The sequence below is a fragment of the Anastrepha obliqua genome, chromosome 2 (assembly GCF_027943255.1).
Source record: "Anastrepha obliqua isolate idAnaObli1 chromosome 2, idAnaObli1_1.0, whole genome shotgun sequence".
NCBI classification, from domain to species: domain Eukaryota; kingdom Metazoa; phylum Arthropoda; class Insecta; order Diptera; family Tephritidae; genus Anastrepha; species Anastrepha obliqua.
The window spans coordinates 55601441-55622362 of record NC_072893.1 but is presented as its reverse complement, the minus strand read 5'-3'; the positions used below and the strand labels follow the sequence as shown (position 1 = coordinate 55622362).

Genomic DNA, 20922 nt, shown 5'->3' with positions numbered 1-20922 from the left:
TATTAAGATCAGCCAGATCTACATTTCTAACCTAACCTAACGCGAGTTTTAAGCGACTTTAAGCTTACAATTTGCTATGCTCAAATTTAATGATTAAAAAGTTGAAAATTTTTTTGACAATCTTTTGATATTTTATTGAATTTTTGTGGATTTTCTACAAAGTTTCGATCTTTTTGTTATAAAAAACTCTATCGAAAAAAATTAGCATAAAAAATATTGCGAATATTGTAAAATGTTAAATGGACTTAATTATGTGCGCTCAAGTGTATGTTATGTGCTCGCAAACTGCTAAGCAGTCATCATGTAACAACATCCTTGCGTCGCCGCTACTTTGCCCCATGCGACATTTTCCTTTTTACGCTTATTTGTTGTGTGAAAATGAAAAGGTTGAAAGATAGAAATAATAAAAAGCAAAAGCGCAGCTCCACTCAACCCCCGTACCCGCTCGCCTTTCTCTACAAGTACCTTGTTTTTATGTCTACGCCCGGGTTCACATTAATTTAAAATGTACAAATGTGCCGGTTTGCGCATTTGATAGTCCACCGAGTGAAACGTCTTGCCTTGCCTCGTACCCATCGACCATTTGATGTGTGTATGTATGTATGAATGTAGGTAAGTTGGTTCTGAGCATCAGCAGCCGCTTATCTACTTCTACATAAGTTCGAGTACTGTGTGTATGTTTATATTCAGGCTACATCGGCACTAACAACTCAACTGCCTAGTAGCCTACAAAATCAGCGGTATAAAAAAATTTAAAAGAGGATATAATGTTTAAAGTTTTCTGTAGCAAATTTTATGCCCCACATAAAGTGTATCACCGAATGTATACAACTACACACATATAAACATATTTCCTTCCTTTCCGTTCATACTGCCAAGTACTTACTATTTCCCATCTCATTTCCTTTTACATAATTTGATATGCAATACCTCCATTTATTTGCTTGTATTTATTGGTGTACTTATTTTCTTGTAATTTCCATTTCATTGCAGCTGCCAATACTATTTGAAAAGCCATCCATGGGTACCGGCATATCAGGGTGTCATCACATTTTTCGTTTTGGCCAATTTCTCATTAGCGACATTCATGGACCCCGGTGTCATACCAAAAGGTAGCTATATAATAGCATTTGCACTTGTTTTTTATTATTATACAATTGACTCTTTTCCCTCTACATAGCTTCACCAGATGAAGACCGTGAGGAGGAATTTCGTGCACCACTTTATAAAAATGCTGAAATCAATGGCATCACCGTAAAGATGAAATGGTGTGTGACTTGTAAATTCTATCGACCGCCACGTTGTTCACACTGTTCCGTATGCAATCACTGCATAGAAGTGAGTATAAGTGGTTATTTTATTATGGTTGCTTGGCGATGGTTGCTGGCTACATTTAAGCAGCTACTACTACTTTATTGCTTTGATTTTTATTACAGACATTCGATCATCATTGCCCTTGGGTGAACAATTGCATTGGACGTCGGAATTATCGTTTCTTCTTCTTCTTTTTGGTTTCCTTGTCCATACACATGTTAAGCATATTTTCATTATGCTTATTTTATATACTGAAGATAACACCACACATCAGGCAGACATCGCCCATCGTAGCGTATCCTTTTTAAAATGAAATGTGATTGATTATTTTCCACTTACTCTACCGCAAATATTAATAATGCGGGTTAAATGAGTTTGAATCTTGTATTAAAGCAAGTGTTACAGTTGCAGCCGTACAGTGCGTATGATGAACATGGTTTTTCTATAGCAGAGTTGTTTTTGTAACGCCACAATATCTTCCTTAAAAATTGATAGGTATGCTACTAGAGTGACAAATCCTTGGCGACAAATCTGGATTGTTAGAGTAGACGGTCATGGGAGGTAGTTGTAAAGTAGGGATGTCAAACGGACTAGTTCTGAACTAAATTATAATTCTAATAGAATATACAATTAGCTTGGGGAGAAACGAAATACATTATTTTTGCGTAAAATTCAAAACTTTATTTAAGATGTTTGTCATTGTGACATTTAGGTCATATAAGCATCGTTTTGTTGTATAATTTGTTGTCATTTTAAAGGTAGCCTCATAATGCCTCTTTCATGGAAGTCCTAGTCCTTATTGGCAAAAAATTCTAATAATCGATTTTTACAATCTTCTCTTAACACCAATTTCTTAGCACTCAGAAAGTTTTGCAATGAGACAAAAGGGTGTTAATCGCTTGGTGCCTGGTCCGAACTATATAGTGGATGCCCTGAAACTTTCCAACCAAGCTTTTCGGAGTTCTTGGTGAGTCACTACCGACGTGTGTGGTCTTGTGTTATCCTGATGGAACACAACACCGCTGCTGTTGGCCAATTCCGGCCGATTCTGGTCAATTACTAGCTTCAAACGGTCCAATTGTTGACAGTAGAGATCTGAATTTAGTGTTGGGCCATACGGGAGCAACTCATAATAAATGATTCCTGTCAAGACCCACCAAACACACAGTAGAACCTTCCTGGCCATTAGTCCTTCTTTGCCCACTATTTGAGCTGCTTCAACACGCTTTGACCACAATCGCTTTCTCACAATATTAACGTATGGTCGCATTTCTCATCCCCAGTCACCATAAGTTTAAGAAATGGGTCGATTTCATTCCGTTTTGCCAAGGTTTCGCAGAGGGGCAAATTCGATCCGTCATACTTTTTTTGGTGTTAATTGGTGTGTCACGCAAACATCGAACTTATTCTGTTACAGTATCGGCACCATAAACACCATTCCCAATTTTAGCTTGCATTTTCGTCTTTATCAAAGAAAAACTGTAAAATGTGTCGAATTTTCTCGTTATTGACTTTCATGTTTCTTTGTTGACTGAATGGAACAAACAAAAAACAGCAAAAATTTTGTTTTAGTGTGGAATGTCACATTGATAACGAGCATAAACTTTAAATTGTTTGATCGATACTTTACGAGATTTCGATCACTACAACCATCTTCCGAGAAAATAATGTATTTCTTTTTCCCCAATCAATATATATAAATCTTCTATAATTTTTCAATGCTATAAACTGGTTCGTGAGTAGGCACCTTTATTATTGGAAATTAAAAATCATCCTTTTTACCGTTCACACCTCATTGCACTCCTTTGAAACAGCTCGTTTCTTGGTTCAACCATTGGATGTCAATGTGAAACCTGTCCGACTAACCAACTTGCGCATGTTCTTACCCAGAAGGTGAAAACAGTGGTTTGAGCTCTGCATAATTTGAAATTACCTTATTTTTGACTTGGTTGGTTTAAAATGAAGTCACTTAGATCCTACAAAAACTCACTGGGAAGCAAAAAAAAAAAGGTTAATTTAATTCTCGAAAAATAATATTATATAGTTTGACCTATGGAAGGCCACGTGTTCAATAAATCACCAAGCGATTTGAGGCCATTCTATATCGTTCCCAAAACAATCGGTTCTTCGTTTCGCACCGAGTCGAATTTATACTCGGCCAAATGCCATCACTCCAGCAGCATGCCCTAAACATTTATGCGCAATGATTATGCTGTTACAACAACAACAGCTCATTCAATGTCTTACAAATATATAACTATGAAAAATTGTTGAAAATATATTTCGCGTAAAAGCTTTTTCTGTTTAGTTAATTTAGTTTAAATTTTATTCTATTCTATCACAGTTTGATTTGCCTTTTATCTGTTTTTAATTTTGTTTACGTATTTTATGAATTTTAATTTTTTTCTATATTAGTTTAATGTGATTTAGTTCATTTTTAAATTAAATTAAATGCATGGTTTTCATAATTTTTTTTATATTTTATTGCTAATATGTTTTCAATAAATTTAATTTTACTTAGTTTAATTTTTAATTTTTTTATTATTATTTTATTTTGTTTGTTTGTCTTTCAGTTTATCTAAAACTTTCATTTTAGCGATTTTACTACTTTATGTTGTTAATATAATATTTATTAATATAATATTTTATATCATCTTACATAATTTTTTAATTTATATTTTTTATGCAATTAATTGTTTTTAATTTATTTTAATTTTTATTGTCTTTTATATTTTATTTTACTACTATTTTATATGTTTTCAAAAAAATTAGTTTTTTTTATTATTGAATTTTTTTGATTATGTTTCAGTTTTTTTAAGATTTTTATTTTGCCGATTTGTTTTAATTAATTTAATTATTTTACAAAATATTATTTTAATAATATTTGGTTTTATATTATTAATTTTGATATTATTAATTGTATTACTTAATTGTTTTGTATTGTGTTGTCATATATTTTATTTTATGTCACTTAATTTGTTTTCAATAAATTTACATCTCATATATTGTTTGTTCATCTCTCAGTTTATTCATCATTTTTATTTTGGCTCATTTTTTATTTTTATTTAATTTTATTTTGTTTTATATATTTTTTTATTTTTTTTTGGCTTTTTTTATTTAACTTAATTTGTTTTTGCTTTAATTAAATTTTTAGTTTGTTTCATCTTATTTTATTTTAATGCAAATTAGTTTTCGATAAATTTAATGTTACTTAATTTGATTTTAACCTAATTTTAACCCTTATCGTTTTTGTATGTTTAATTTTTTGGAAATGTTTCCTTATATAATTTGTAATTTACTTTAATTTATTTCATCTTTTTTATTATTTCATTTTATTTTGTTGGTTTGTGTTTCATTTTACTTTACATTTTTTAAGTGCTTCATTTTTTTATTTTTCTGTTGCCAATTTTTAATTTATTTTATTGCTGTTGTATTTTCTTCTTTTTTTTTGCATTGCAGTTTCTGTTTTCTCATTTAATTTAATTTTTTTCTTCTTCTTTTTCTTTATATATTTTTTGTTCTTTAAATTTTTTTATTTTAATTTTATTTCATTTTATTTACAATAATTTAATTTTATTTCATTTTATTTTATTTTATTTCATTTTATTTTATTTTATTTTATTTTATTTTATTTTATTTTATTTATTTATTTTATTCTTGCATTTCTAAACACAAACATGTACAATAAGTACAAAAAATATATATTGTATGCCCACGCGCTGCATTTAATATCAATTGGCGTTCCTTAACTGATGCCTTTTGCTCGTCGACAGTATGGTGCTGATGGCCATTGTTATAATCCTAGCGATTCCGATTTTCGGTCTTACCGGATTCCACATGGTACTCGTGTCACGTGGGCGCACAACAAACGAACAGGTAACAGGCAAGTTTAAAGGCGGCTACAATCCATTCTCGCGTGGCTGCTGGCACAATTGCTGCTACACTCAATGTGGGCCACAATATCCCAGGTATGCGTACACATTAATCAACACTTTGCTTTATTAACTTATCTACGTTTCGTAATTTAAATACATTTTTCTTCTCGCACATCGTAATGCTGTTGTTGCTGTTGTTGACGTGCTAATTCTGACACCCGCGCATCGCAAAATAGTCTTCTTAAGCCAGAAAAATATGCAGCTCGTCGCTCCCATAAGGATGGTCAGGGTATTAGTGTTATCACCACCGAACGTCGCTCCAATCAGCAGAGCAGCAGTATGCGAGGCAATAGTACACCTGGAAATGCGCCGCGTTCACCGCGCGAAACGCTGAAAAACTATTACGATAGGGACAATCGACACACTCAGGTAAAGACTTATACGGACCAGGGCAATGGTTATAATCAACGGTCGGGCAGCACAACGCTTTATAGTAAGGTGGGTAAATTGATTATTGCTGGTTATTGTTGCGAATCGTTGCGAAACTATCTTTTGTAAAAACAAAAACAACTATTAAACTTACTTTTTTTCTTCTTATAAGTATGTATACGTTGTGTTGTTGTTGATTTAATGTACCTACCAAAAAATGCTCGTACCTTTGAATGCACTTGTGTATGTATATATTTGATTTAGTAAATTTTATAAGAGTACTTTGGTGTTATAGTTTCCATTAAACAAACATAGTACAGACGCACTCACAATCACACCCCCACACACACACTTGGTAAGCCATAATCGGTGGTTGGTTGTTGTGCATACATACATACATCCTACATGGCTGCATATGTAGTTGCATACATTTCTCATTAATTGCTTGCATTGTTTTTGAATGACGCGATACGTACGTACGAGTAGCACACTTTGATTCCATCAATTTATTCTAATCATTTACAATTTACTTTAATATATTAATTGAGTATTTGAACTATAGTTTCTTCCTATATTATTTCGTATTTTTTCACTTTGCTCTAATTGGTGATTGCATTTATATAAGTTTAATAGTGTTGTCACTGCCTGCCCGCCTGACTACGAGACAATATTGTTTTTTTTAATAAAAATATTTTTTTATGTACAAATCGTTGTTTAAGTATATGAATTGAATACATTTTTATTTTAACTTATAATTCGGCACTAACGAAAGGGGTTTGCCCATAACTGCTTGCACACAATTAAAATATTCGCTATTGTATGTAGAGCATTCAAAAATCTGAAAAAAAATAACTGAGCTGTTATTTTTAATTTGAATTGAGATTTCAGTCTTATACGAATTTTAATTACATTTGTTTTACCTTCTTATTTTTGAATTAATTGCGATCTAAATATTTTTCGTTACACACTATTACATGATTACAAACTAAATGATGATAGGATAGCTCATTTTCCGGCGTACTCACGAATTGAATGAAGAAGTCTGGCATTTTCAACTCACGCGTTTCTTTCGTTCGAATCACTTTTCTTTAAACTTGAGAGTTGAAAGAGTATTTATTGTACTACTTGTATTGCTAGCTGCATTCCTACCAGTTTCATTTGCTGCAGGAAAGGTGTCAAAGCTCGTTGAATGGGATCTACTTCAAATTTGGAGAACGTGAACTCAATTTAGATTGTCGTCAGTACCGTTTTAAAGCTATTAGGTGCGCAACTAAGTTTATCGCTGTTTGCCAATAGATGCCGCCATCAGTGTGTGCTAGTCGATTCTAACATAACCTAAACATCATAAACCAAGCTTAGACATATAGTAAACAAACTGCTTCGATACATTAGTGATTTTGTTTTGGTATCATGTACTTTTGGTTTCGTGAAAATGTTTGATTTTGTGCCGAATAATCGTCATTTGCGGGAAGTGTTGATTTTCCTCTTTCATTCGAAAAAAATACGGCTGAAGCGCATCGAGAGCTAAAAAAAGTTTATGGAGATACTGCTTTAAGTGAAACAACGTGCCAAGATTGGTTCCGTCGCTTCAAAGACGTTGATTTTAATGTTTACGACCGTCCGCGTGAGGAAAGGCCAAAAATTTCGAAGACGCTGAATTGGAGGCATTGCTCAACGAGGATTCGTGTCAAACGCAAAAAGAGCTTGCTTCAGTATTAGGAGTTACCCGCCAATCCAATTCCAAGCGATCGCAGGCTTTGGGAACGATTCAGAAATAGGGGACTTGGGTTCCTTATGAGTTAAAACCAAGGGATTTTGAACGTCGTTTTTTCGCCTATGAACAACTGCTCCAGCGGCAAAAAAGGAAGGGTTTTCTTCATCGCATCGTGACGGGTGATGAAAAATGGATTCATTACAGCAATCCAAAGAAAAGAAAGTCATGGGGACTGCCCGGTCATGCTTCTACATCGTCGCCTCGCCGAATATTCACGCTGAAAGGTTATGCTATGTATGTGGAGGGACCAAGTTGGTGCTATTTATTATGAACTGTGAAAACCAACCGAACCCATCACTGGGGATCGGTATCGACTTGATGCGATTGAGCCGAGCACTGCGCGAGATACCGCCGCAATACGCGGAGAGGCATGAAGAAGTCGTTCACAGCATGACAACGCTCGGCCTCACGTTGCCAAACCCGTTAAAACTTATCTGGAAACACTGAATGGGAATCGTACCCCAGCCGCCATATTCTGCAAATATTACACCGTCCGATTAACACCTGTTCCGATCGATGGGACATGGTCTAGCTGACCAGCAGTTCCATTCATATGAAGACATCAAAAAATGGCTTGATCCGTGGATAGCCTCAAAAGATTAACAGTTTTACCGCGACGGTATACGAGATCTACCAGAAATATGGGAAAAAGTAATAGCCAGCGATGAGCAATACTTTCAATGATTCACTTGTAACCAGTTTTTCAGAATAAAGTTGTATTTTCATCAAAAAACAGCGAGAACTTAGTTGCGCACCTAATATTATTCCCATAAAATTTCGATCCTTATAGGTTTATGTGTGTACATTAAGGCGGGTCAATTTGTAAAGAACGATTCTTTCGACATTGCTCTAAGCCGTTTTGAATTCTACATAAAATTTTAACAAAACAAGTCCATTAGAGCACAGTTCTAAGGGTAATTTAGAGTACCCCAAATTTAACAAAGAAACTATCATCAAATAAGACGAAGTTAATATGAATTCTATATTTACTAAAGTATTATGAATGTTATTTTTTTTTTAATAAAAACATCTTCTTGGAACTTTTTGCTACCAATAATTTTAAAAAGTCCCAAGAACAAGTTTATATTAAAAAAATAGTATTCATAATATTAAGGTAAATATTCATCTCCATATTAACTTCGTATTATTTAGTGATAGTTTCTTTTCTAAATTTGGGGGTCTCGAAATTGCACTTAGAACTACGGTCTAATGAACTTTTCTTGTTATAATTTTATGTAGAATCGGAATCAGTTCAGAACAATGTCGAAAAAAATCGTTCCATACAAATTGACCCGCCCTAATGACACTAATTGACAGTTGTCCACAAAATAAAGAGAATGGCGGCATGAAAAATATGCAATGTTAAATTTTCAATAAAAAACGGTTTTATTTCAAAATGTTTGACACAAAATAAATCACATAAGTTGCATTTATATTTCCGTTGACATGTTTCAGTCAAATGTAAACAAAAATTTGAATTTAAATTTAAGTAAAATTAAAAACTAATTTCACATAAAGATAGCAGTAGTTTTCATAATACAAGATTATTTTAACTGTTAGCATAAAATGCCTTCAAATCTTGATAAAACGAAGATACTCTAATATTTCATTGAATACCCTCGGTTTTTCTTGACATAGAGTCGTATGAAATCTTGACAACGTTTTAATGGGATTCCTTTCCATGCATAATTTACTATCTTCCATAAATCTTAACAGTTGGTTGATTTCCTTTCTGCAGTTCCAATTATACATTTTCGCCTTGAAACAAACTGTCGAAAAAGTTCTAAATTTCTAGCTCTGTAACTATTGTAAAGAAAAAACTGTTTCGCCAGGAAATTCCTAAATCAAGAGTCAGTCTCCATAATTAAGTTAAATACAATAGTTTATATTTTCCATTTCGTCCAATGATTATTTCCAATCCTGATGTATCTATAACATTTGTATTGCTTCTATAACATCTTTTTTTGTTCAAAAAATATCCAAAATGTGTTTGAAGCAAAGGAGTTGTTTGTTGTTGAATGCTATGGAATAATCTACGTTTAAATTTTGATTGATTTGGTTTAAATTAGTTTGAAAGTTGCGTTTGCTTCTTCATTATTATTTTCTACTGGTTTAATTTTAAATACAATTAAAAAAAAAATAAATAATTCGATGTGTGACCTGTGCGTTTGGCTTTTGTGTTTTATTGAATATTCTTCTAGTAATGACAGCAGAAATATCTCAATTTAGAAGGAATTGAGCAATGCAATGCGATTTTTATTTTATGAAACTTTATTCATATATGTTTGTATGTATAATCAACGGATTCATATTTTTTTGTAAATTGTAATTTGCAGTTTTTTAGACAAGCTCACAGTTTATTTTATTAAATACCTCATAGCACAAATTATAGTTTTTCCAAAAATTCAGATTTTAATGAATAAATAAAAATATTTTAAAATGGTTAATTTTTTTTTCGAATTAAATTAAAGAATCCTAATCAATTTGTACAAAAAATAAAAATAAATAAATTGGAAATTCCACTAAGCTCAGGTTCTTTAAGAACAAAAGATTTCTCAAAAAGACAAATTCTTCGGATTGAAATGGGGTATCATATCAATTGTATAAAAAATATTAAGAAAGCAATTTACGAAAAATAAATTTAAAAAATTTTGTTACAACGAAATGAGATTTCTTTTAAATAGTCGAATTTATAAGTTTTTTGTTTCGTTAAGTACAATTGAAACTTTTTATGTTGCTTTGTAGCCAAATAATTCTTTTATGTTATTTATGTTTAATGAGATTAAAAGCCTTTAATTTTCTAATATCTGCCTTTTGGGCGTTAAACTTTTTTGGTCGAAAATACAAAAATTAAATTACGAAATTTATATTTTTTTAACAAAAAAATCTGGCAGTACTGTGCACGTTGAACAATATATGTATATAGGGTGGCGCAAAATTAATCTTCCATTTTTTTAATAACTTTTTTATTGAATAAAAAAATGATTTTGCTTGCGGGTTTGTAGTTGGCAAGTGTTAAATATGATTGATGTACGACGCCATTTGCAAAATTATAAATCTTCAAACATATTTATTTTAAAAGCCAATGAACATATTTCACGGTTAATAGGCACTAAAAAAGGAAGTACAAGCAAACTATTTATAATAAATATTAAAAATTAAAATAAAACAAATGAAAAATCTATCTCAACAAATTTTGAGATTTTATTAAACTCAATCAGGGCTCTAGTAATAAGAGCATTTCGAGCATAAAGAGATTTTGTGAGACGAACATAGAAGAACTCCGAACTACGAAGAGCTCTGGCCGGAATATTAAAGAAAATTCTCTCAAGAAACACCGAACACTGAACAGCTCCAGGAATGTTTGGCCTAGCTGCTCCTGCTATTTGTGGCGTGCGTCTTGGTGTTGTACCTATATTCCGATAGGGGGATTAATTGTGCGCCACGTTGTATACATTATGTTGGGGAATAAGTTCGTAGCGTTTTTACCCAAGACTTTTATTTAAACAAAATACAATAATTATATTAATAGGTTAATCAATTATATATTCGCCGTTGCTGTTTACAAACTCTTCCCACCTCGCGACCAATTTTTTTGATGCTGCTCCGCCAAAAATAGCCTGGTCTGGTGTCAAAGAAGTTGTTGAGCCAGTTTTTAAGAACCTCTTTGTTAACGAAGTTAACACCCTTCATATGGCTTGGCAGGGAGCGGAAAAAACGGTAATCGATCGGTGCAAGGTCCGGAGAATACGGCGGATTCTGAAGGGCCTCACATTCGAGCTCTTGGAATGCGACTTTGACGACTTGTGTCTAGCGTTGACGTGAAGGAGTATGTTTAGACCATGTCGATCAGGTCTTTTCAGTCGAATAACCTCATTCACGCTAGAGCTCCTTGTTGATCGTGGCATTCTCTTCGAGCATTTCCCAGTGCACCATGCCCACCCAGTCCCACCAAACACATATCATGATCTTTTTTGGATGAAGATCCGGCTTGACCCTCGGCTTTGGCGTATCTCCTAGATTATTTCTCATCTCTCGTCACGATCCTGTACAAAAAGCGCTGTTTATGATCGCGTGTTGCTCGATAGCGGGCGAGATGCTGAGAAGGAATTTGAAGGCGACATCTTCTCCATACACGTCGCAAATGTCCCAGACGGTTTTTGATCTCTATAAGAAGCAAAGAAGAGCAGGTGCCGAATATGTTGATTTTGGCCTCCTGTGTATTCCATTTCTAAGCCTCAAAACTACTAAAAAATTAAATAACTCAAAAATACAAATAAAATAGTTTTGTAGAGCAGAAAGAGTTCTATCGAACTTTGCCAAATGATAAACAAATTATTGTAAAATAAAAAAAAATATCAAAACGATATGAACTTATTACCCAACCAATACATATGCACCTGCATATTTTTTTACTGAACCATATAATTGAGTTGCCGATGTCTGGCAAGTGTAATAAATTGGGAAAGAAGCTTAAATTCAATAAATTAAATTTTTAGCACAAACTCTACTTAAAATTTTCTTCCATTTGTTTGATATTTTTCTTAATATTTTCTTTTTTATATGTAAAAAATTTGTATTGCACATACATACATACATTTAAGTTCGAATATTTTTAAAGTACTTCTTAAATAGATAAAAAACATCAGTTAAAGGCTAATTTAATTAATTTTAAAAAAATTTACAAAATTGAAAAAAAAAACCTTCCTAATAAAATTACGTAAAGTAAGTGTAAATTTCCTACTAAGTGTTAGAGTCGTTTCCTCATCTTACCAATAGACTACACTTTATTAACCGAGACCATAAATTGCTCCTCACTTTAGAGTGCCCTTTGCTTTCTTTTCTCAGCAATCCGTTAAACAAAAATTTGTCAGTTTCGAAACTACGGCAGGGCACTGAAGTTTGAAAATTACAATTCGAACTCACTTCACTTTGAACCTAACAACAAGCTTTTAAAGTGTAGGTATATCAACTAGCTTTTAAATACATATATCGCTCCGAAAATTTGATAAGCGCTTGAGCGAACTAAAAGGTGTACACCGTCACTATAAAGTGGCCTGTAAAATTAGAGGTTAGTTGTAAAAACGGCCCTAAGGGCAACACGTTGCAATGTGCTGCTGAAATATCACGTTTTTCTTCGGCAAAAGACTCTACTTATATTAATAATGTGCGTTTTTTAAAATAGATGTGTGACTTTTTTGCTATATTTCAGGTTATGTAGCAAGATAAGATACTCTTTTTGTAAAAATGTCGTTATGATTTCTTCCGTATTTTCTGGTATTTTGTTGCTTATTTTTACTATAAATGCCCTTTGTACCACTAAGGATTGAGGACCACAAGAAATTATACCTCTATGGTTTCAATTCCCATTCAGTAAATTCAAACGCTTTTTAAAATGTGTAAAAAGGTTTTCAATGTTTTCCTCAAAAGGAGAAAAAATTAAATTTTCACTTTCACAATGTCAGATTTTATAAGAACCAACAAATTCTCATTAATACTAAAATCTTCTCAGAGTGACCTTTTTAACCTTCTTTTGTTTAATAATACAGTTTTTTTAACATACAGTTTTGGTAGCTTTAAATTAAAAATAAGAAACAAACACCAAACTTAAAAATTCTCGCATTTTGGGTATAAAAAAGCACTAAATTTATCGCGAAGAGCAAATGGTTGGCAACACTGCACAACTCAGATAATGCGAAGTCACGCACACTCTGGTGGGCGCAATCTTGTTTCTATCATTCTTGAGTCAAATCTAAATTGCGCCATTTTGTTTAATACAAAGAGAATTGATATGAGTTTTTCGTTTAACGTAGTACGCTTAATAAAAAAGAAAATAAAGTAAAAATTGTTTTGATAGCTTATAGAAATTTTATGTTCTAACAATTTTCGCCCGACAAATATTTTTCGTGTCCATTCATTAGCACGAATGCGAAAATGTGTTTTTTAAGAATTGACATAAAAAATTGATAATTAACCCTTTGCCTTAAAACAGCGTGTGGGTATCGTGATCCTACTTCCGTGCCATGAGAACCTCGTATGAGACACGTGATGACTTTTTCTAGCCAGAAGTGAGAACCTCGTATCAAATACGAGATTGTTTTTACGCACGATAAACGCTTTCACTGAAAGTGGCACACACAATCGTCGCTTGAAAACAAGGGGTTAAAGGCTGATAAAAAATGTATAACACAGTTTCAAGGTTTACGACCTACACCTGGACACTTCAAATGTGCAAAACCAATGTGCCACCATATATTTAATGCGATTTTTCGAACTAGTGCAGCATTTTCCGCTATGTCACAGTTCTATTTATATGAAAAAAAACGCATTTTGTTTGATTGTCTTTCTATTTCATATATTTTTCGATGATTTGAAGTTGTTTTTTTTTTGTTTGTTTTGTTTTTGCATGTGCAGTTTCGTTGAACTTTCTCTTCTTCGTAAATGTATGTATGTATTTAGTACGCCACCATTTACTATCACTAATTATAATTTTTGAATGAATGCACTATCGTAATGGTATGCTATCATATTAGTTAGACAAGCTCTATATTGAAATTGGTCAAAAACAAAAAAGCAAAACAAAACTCTACACTAAATGCAAGCACCGAAAAAGGTAAAAAAAAATTCTATTCTAATAATTCATTTTTTCTATATATTTTGCGAAAATACATTCTATTATTATTCATATACATATATTTGTTCTTACAACAACTTTTTGGAAATGATTTCTCTTTAATAAAAGTATCTACTCTTCATGTCATCCGTTTCTTATTAAGGTTTCCATTGCGATTTGCAAATTTCAATATATTCTAAATAACTTAATTTGTTTGTTGGTAATTTGAGCGATTTTTACTCGTATAAATTCCGTAATGATTTCATCATTCATTCAATTCGCATTCACCCATCGAAAACTCATTTCGTTCTTAACAACAATACAGTTTTCATTCTCATATTCTCATTGTTTGTCAATGATTGGTTTCGTTTTATTTATCTTTATATACACATACAAACAGACATTTTTCGTAGTGTCGTACATAGAGGGGTGATTATCAACTTCTTTTACGAATTTTCAGTTTTAGTCCTAACCGCCTTCGCTCTCCAATTTCTAATTATTATTGACGATAGATTCCCACCAAATAACTTGAACAATTTCGTTTTCATCAAGTCTTGCTTGGCTAACATCTGATTATTAAATACATAAATAACTAATTGGCGCGTACACTACTGTTATGTGTTTGGCTGAGTTCCTTCTCCTATTTGTGGCGTGCTTCTTGATGTTGTTTCACAAATGGCGGGTCCTACAGTTTTAAGCCGACGCCGAATGGCAAATGGTTTTTTATGAGGAGTTTTTTCATAGCACAAATACACTCGGAGGTTTGCCATTGCCTGCCGAGGAGCGACCGCTATTGGCAAAAACTTTTTCTATAATTTTGCCGTTTCATGCACGCAGATTCGAAGCTACGCATTCCCGAATGGTAGTCACGCATCAACCCATTCGGCTACGGCGGCCGCCAGCTGGTAATCTGTTGTGAATACTTTAAAGAATATCTCTCAAAATCTACATTTCAGCCTATTTTTCTTTGCAATATTTAAATTGAAATTTTGCTGGCCCTGATAATATTTTTGACGTATCATACCAGTATTTATTGAATACAAAAAAAATAAAATAAATATTGCTTAAAAAAGGAGATCAGCTACCAAATTTTGCCAAACCTTTCTGTGCAAGTACATATTTTGCTCAAGATATTATAAACAACTGCAAAACCCTCAAGCAGACTGCCAATTCAAAGCGAGTTTAAGATACTTTCTTGTTCTCAGGTTTCTGGTCCCCATATTGTTATTCAACAATCTCCATTCCATAGGTTCCTCTCTGTAGTTGAAATATTTGCTTCGAATTGAATAGCAAAGCGAATGCAGTGATAATAAAGAACAAGCGAGTTCCTTACTTTTGAAAGCGAGTTACAGAGAAATCAAGCTCTTATTAACATGATTAGATCGTATCCATTGTATAAAAACCTTGAATGCTCGGCTATTCAGGAGCAAACTTGAAATATCGGTACTTTGAATTTTTTTGTTTCGGGTACCATTATAAAATTGGAAGAAATTGTGAGGCTGGTTTTCATTTAATATTATATATAATATATATACATTAGCCAACTTCACTCTGGTCCACTAATGACTGAACTGAACCCAGGTAGACTAAACATTTTGGCTAACTGGGATTATAAAGCATGCAAGGTGTGACTAATAAGTAACGAAACTGATGATGCATTTTGATTTCATACATATTTACGTATTAATGCTTTATGTATATTCATACATATTCTCCTATATCCTTACAGTCCTACGTGCGAGTCTTAACCATTGTCCGTAGCAGTGTTAGAAGTATTCTTCTATCAACCCCTTTAGGAAGCCTATTATTATCGCAGTTTTTGTGCACAGCTTCAATGCACTCGAAACTCCATTTAATCCAAGTTGCAACTTAGGAGTCAAATAGAAGCAGCTAGAAACATTTGTATTGACAATGCAGAATGAGCCAGCACATTGACTTGATGGAACTTATATTTTCAAGTATGGGCCGTTTTTTTAATGCTTTCACCGAGTTTAGCAGTACAGTGAATGTAATAGTAATATTAACTAACAGTGAAGGCGTGCAAGCCCATGAACATAAAAAAACAAGCATCGTAATTTACTCACTCTAGATTTTTTAACTGTCGGTTAAGTTGGGCCTCTCGTTTCAGGATTATAAGTAAAAGAACACGGTTCGTCGCATTTTCTTTTCACAAAATGTGTGCAATTTTCAACGTCATTCAAGCTGTCAGTACAAACATTTTTTCGAGTTTCTTGTTGTTCAAATTTTAGGCACCCTTTTACCCAATAACATTTTTCCGGCGAAAAGAAAGAAAAATTCTCAAGTACCTGTTCGCTGTCTTGGTATACTAATTTGTTTATAGAAGCACGAAGTGCTGCATCTGAATTATCAGATAATCGAAGAAGAGCTTGAGAACTTAAAATTTTAATACAAAACAGAAATATTGTTGGGATTAATTTTTTTTTTTATAATCTGATAGATAATTTCATCGTATTTCTTTTTTGAATATAATAACCGGCATACCCTATGATCAGAAAGTACCGGAAATGTTTAAATAAAACTAAACAGAGTTAAATTTCAGGGAAATTTATTTTATCTTCTTATATAACCCGTCTGAAGCAGCACACATGTGCCAAAGCTTAACCCAGTCCTCCATGCACCCCTGGTAGGCCGACGAAGGGATGGCCTTCAGCTCCTTCGTCGCATTCTCTTTGATCTCCTCTATCGACTGAAATCTCCTTCCACGAAGGGGTAACTTTAACTTGGGAAACAAAAAGAAGTCGCACGGGGCCATATCAGGTGAATACGGTGTTTGCACGATGGTATTTACTTGGTGCTTGGTCGTACCGTTTGCGACGTACAGCATCTCTCAAACGCTTCGAAACGAATAAATAGTAACAGATGTGTGTCTTACAGTTCTACCAACATAAGAAAAAAATATGGGCCGGTTCCCACGTGCGCGGTTCGTTTAAATTAAATATTCCCGGTACTTTTTGATCATAGGGTATGTCCGCCGCGACTACGAGCTACGTATTTTATACGTACCAACGAGTTGAGAATGATTTTTTTTTTTTTTGCGATGTAAATTTCCACACAGTTTGCCATTCTCAGCTGTCAAACCATAGTTATCGATATCGATAATTCTCATGCAGCTTAAAAAACACGCACGCAGCTTGCATATTTCTCGCATGACAACGTCAGTCTCTCTATTTTAAGGCCTCAACTCGTTCATAATTACAGTAGTTTATAGAAAAAGTGGAAGTCAACATGAAGCGGAAGGTGGAGAAAATTCTATAGCCAAGTCAACCTACTATAAGCCACAGTGCGCATTGCCAATTTGAAAGCGATTTATTTCTTATTTATTTAATTTTAATCTCAATGAGGGCGAATAGTATCTGTAAAGCTTAGCCGGGCTCTCTATCGTTCAATCATAATTCAAAAGCCAGGACTCTTACTCTGCTAGCCATTAGCCTGTATTATTTCACGGTCTTTCGAAAGTATTTAGTGTTCCTTACCAATAGGGTGACCTATTTTGCAATCAGTTGCATTAATGTATATCCAGTGATCAAAAGAAAAAAAATGTTTCTATAAATTCCTGCAATTATGTGGAAACTGTGTTAAAAAGCCAAATTTAATCGGTTTAGGATCAAATATATATATATATTACACAATTTATATATATATATATATATACATGGTATATTTACTTCTTCCTGAAATGCGCTCACCCTAAATTCGGTGGTCCCCCAAATGCCAACAACAACATGCTCATTCATTGACTTGATGGAACTTATATTTTCATATATGGGCCGTTTTTTTAATGCTTTCACCGAGTTTAGCAGTACAGTGAATGTACCATAGTAATATTAACTAACAAGCAATGTAATTTGCTCACTCTAGCTTTTTTAACAGTCGATTAAGTTGGGCTCCTCATTTTAGGATTATAAGTAAAAGAACACGGTTCGTCGCATTTTCTTTTCCCAAAATGTGTGCAATTTTCAATGTCATATAAGCTGTCAGTACAAATATTTTTTCGAGTTTCTGGTTGTTTAAATTTGAGGTACCCTTTTACACACACACCCTTTTACACAAAAACTCAAATACCTGTTCGGATAATCGGATAAGAGCTTGAGAACTTAAAACGATAATACAAAACAGAAATAAAAAACAGAATATTAACTTTTTTTTTTGTTATAATCTGGTTGATAATTTCATTGCATTTCTTTTTTGAATTTGACTACCGGCTATGCAACTCGTAGCATTTCGATCAGTCCAATATTTGAAAACTTTTTCCAATAAATCTGAATAACAAATCTAAATGAGCCCAATTAACAAAAATGCGACGTCATTTAACACGAAGTCTTGCACAATCTGTATTTTATAGGCACGTAAGCCAAGATCCGTACGTAAAATGTTACACGTAGTCGAAGGACAATGACGACCAGCAGGTGGAAAATGATTTTTGTGTTTTTTGTTTTTTTTGCAATGTAAATTTCCACACAGTTTGCCATTCTCAGCTGTCAAACCATAGTTATCGATATCGATAATTCTCATGCAGCTTAAAAAACACGCACGAAGCTTGCATATTTCTCGCATGACAACGTCAGTCTCTCTATTTTAAGGCCGCAACTCTAATTACAGTAGTTTATAGGAAAAGCGGAAGTCAACATGAAGCGGAAGGTGGAGAAAATCCTATAGCCAAGTCAACCTACTATAAGCAACAGTGCGCATTGCCAAATTGAAAGCGATTTATTTCTTATTTATTTATTTTTAATCTCAATGAGGGCAAATAGTATCTGTAAAGCTTAGCCGAGCTCTCTATCGTTCAATCATAATTCAGAAGTCAGGATGTTTTTCAAGGAGTCTTACTGTGCTAGCCATCAGCCTGTATTATTTCACGGTCTTTCGAAAGTATTTAGTGTTCCTTACCAATAGGGTGACCTATTTTGCAATCAGTTGCATTAATGTAATATATATCCAGTGATCAAAAGAAAAAAAATGTTTCTCTAAATTCCTGCAATTATGTGGAAACTGTGTTAAAAAGCCAAATTTAATCTGTTTAGGACCAAATATATATATATATATATTACATAATTTATATAATATATATATTATATATATATATATATAGTATATTTACTTCTTCCTGAAATGCGCTCACCCTAAATTCAGTGGTCTCCCAAATGCCAACAACAACATGCTCATTCAATTCCATACTCCATACATGAAAACTTCAATTGAACTCAAAAAAATTCACTGTCATAATTTACATGCCTACATACCTACATACATATTTTATGTTAAATATTTCACCTCAAACCGCTGCTTCCATGTTCTTTTTTTTTATTAGTTCTCATGCAATTTCGATTTGAATTAGTGTTAGCTTTATACGTTCTATTTTACAAACGATTTCCCATTGTCACCTAACACCGCGCCTTTCTGCGCTCCTCCCCCTCGTTTAGCTATCGCCTGGACGTGAATGTTCGGATACGGACATGGAGCCGCAAGCATCGCAGAGTCAAGATTGTGAACCCACACCGCCACTGCAACGACATAATTCGACAAATTTCTACCTGCCCCAAGTGGAGGCAGGCATGAGCAATTTAAATAACGGTGGCATAGCAACTGGCGCCGGCATGATGCCCAACGCTGGCGGTGGAGGTGGTGGTGCCATTGTTGCACCAGGTGGAAGTGGTGGTGATTCGCCACGTCACATGCGCATGTATCATCCGCGACACAGTCCATTGGCGCGTCAGCGGTAAGTTGATTTGTTTTTTTGCAAATTTCCGATAGGTAAAAATTGTACAGTCCTTGAAAAATACTTAAGAACGTTACCGAGTTCTCTGCATTTGAAGCCTTTTTCAATGAAATCTCCTTAATGTTTTGCATATTAGGTTTTATTTTATAAATTTAAAATGTTTTCAATCTGTATCAGTCTTTTCGTCTAAGAAAAACATACATTTTTTTACTTCTTGTACAAAAGGTAATACAATTTGAAAATACTTTGAGAAAAATACTTAAGAACGAATCAATATAATAGTCAAATTTTAAAAACTGCAGCCGATTGCCGCTTGGCTATCGGAGTAAATATTTACTTTCTTGACGGCTAATACGCATGTGAGTAGCCAATCATCGGCTACCTCTGCTTGGGTACACTGCAGTGGTTCGATAACCTGATTCTGCTCCTCGCAGAATACTTCTCCGCCAACCCTTCCTTACAACTTCGAGCCATCCCTGAACAAGTTCACCAGGCCCTGTCGCCAAGTGTAGCCCCCCGTCCACTCCTCTCTTGTGCTTCTTTATGATTGGTGAGATGAACTTGGAAGCGAATGCTGAATAAAATATAATGCCACTGATTTTGAGTCCAGGATATGTGCTCACGAAGATATATCTGTCAATTCGCGTTGTCGCTGCGATACTGTTAAAAATGGCTTCTCCGTGCCAGTAGACCGTGAAGCCGTGATTCTGCAAAGCGAAGTGCAACTGTTTTTTTCGTTATTGGATTTTCCCTGTTGAACAAAAAATTCTCAATGGACGTTCTGCGTACCTGTTTTGAGAATCTAACGATCAATTCCGATTATTTCATTTCGGTTCCGCATTTCATAGGGCAGCTTGGTCTGTCGGCTTTAAAATCAATTTTGACAAGACGAAGGTGATGAGTCTGGCAAATAAGTTGAGTGAGTGTGCGGAAATTGCAGGTAACCCCATCAAAACAGTGGAGGAATTTACTCACCTCGGCAGCAAAGTTACACCGGCCGGTGGTACGGATGTAGACAAACGCTCCCGAATCGAAAAAGCCAGAGGGGCACCCCGAATGTACTCTGTATAGCGAAACAACAACCTGAGTTTCAGTTTAAAGGTTAGGCTCTTTAAGTCGAATATGCTGTCGGTACAGTTTTACCGTAGCTGTATCTGGAAAATTACCACCGCTATAGCCA

The 20922-nt window shown here is 34.0% G+C and overlaps 1 protein-coding gene across 1 annotated transcript in view; it reads left to right on the top strand.

Annotated features, from left to right (window-relative positions):
- The first annotated feature begins 999 nt into the window (after positions 1–999).
- LOC129239675 (palmitoyltransferase ZDHHC8) overlaps positions 1000–20922 on the top strand; it is a 44100-nt gene continuing 24177 nt past the window's right edge. Inside the window, exons 1-6 of the mRNA XM_054875370.1 lie at positions 1000–1112; positions 1181–1338; positions 1437–1609; positions 5088–5282; positions 5426–5687; positions 19447–19742. Coding sequence (XP_054731345.1) covers positions 1088–1112; positions 1181–1338; positions 1437–1609; positions 5088–5282; positions 5426–5687; positions 19447–19742 — 1109 coding nt within the window. The 5' untranslated portion in view covers positions 1000–1087. The remainder of the gene's footprint in view (positions 1113–1180; positions 1339–1436; positions 1610–5087; positions 5283–5425; positions 5688–19446; positions 19743–20922) is intronic.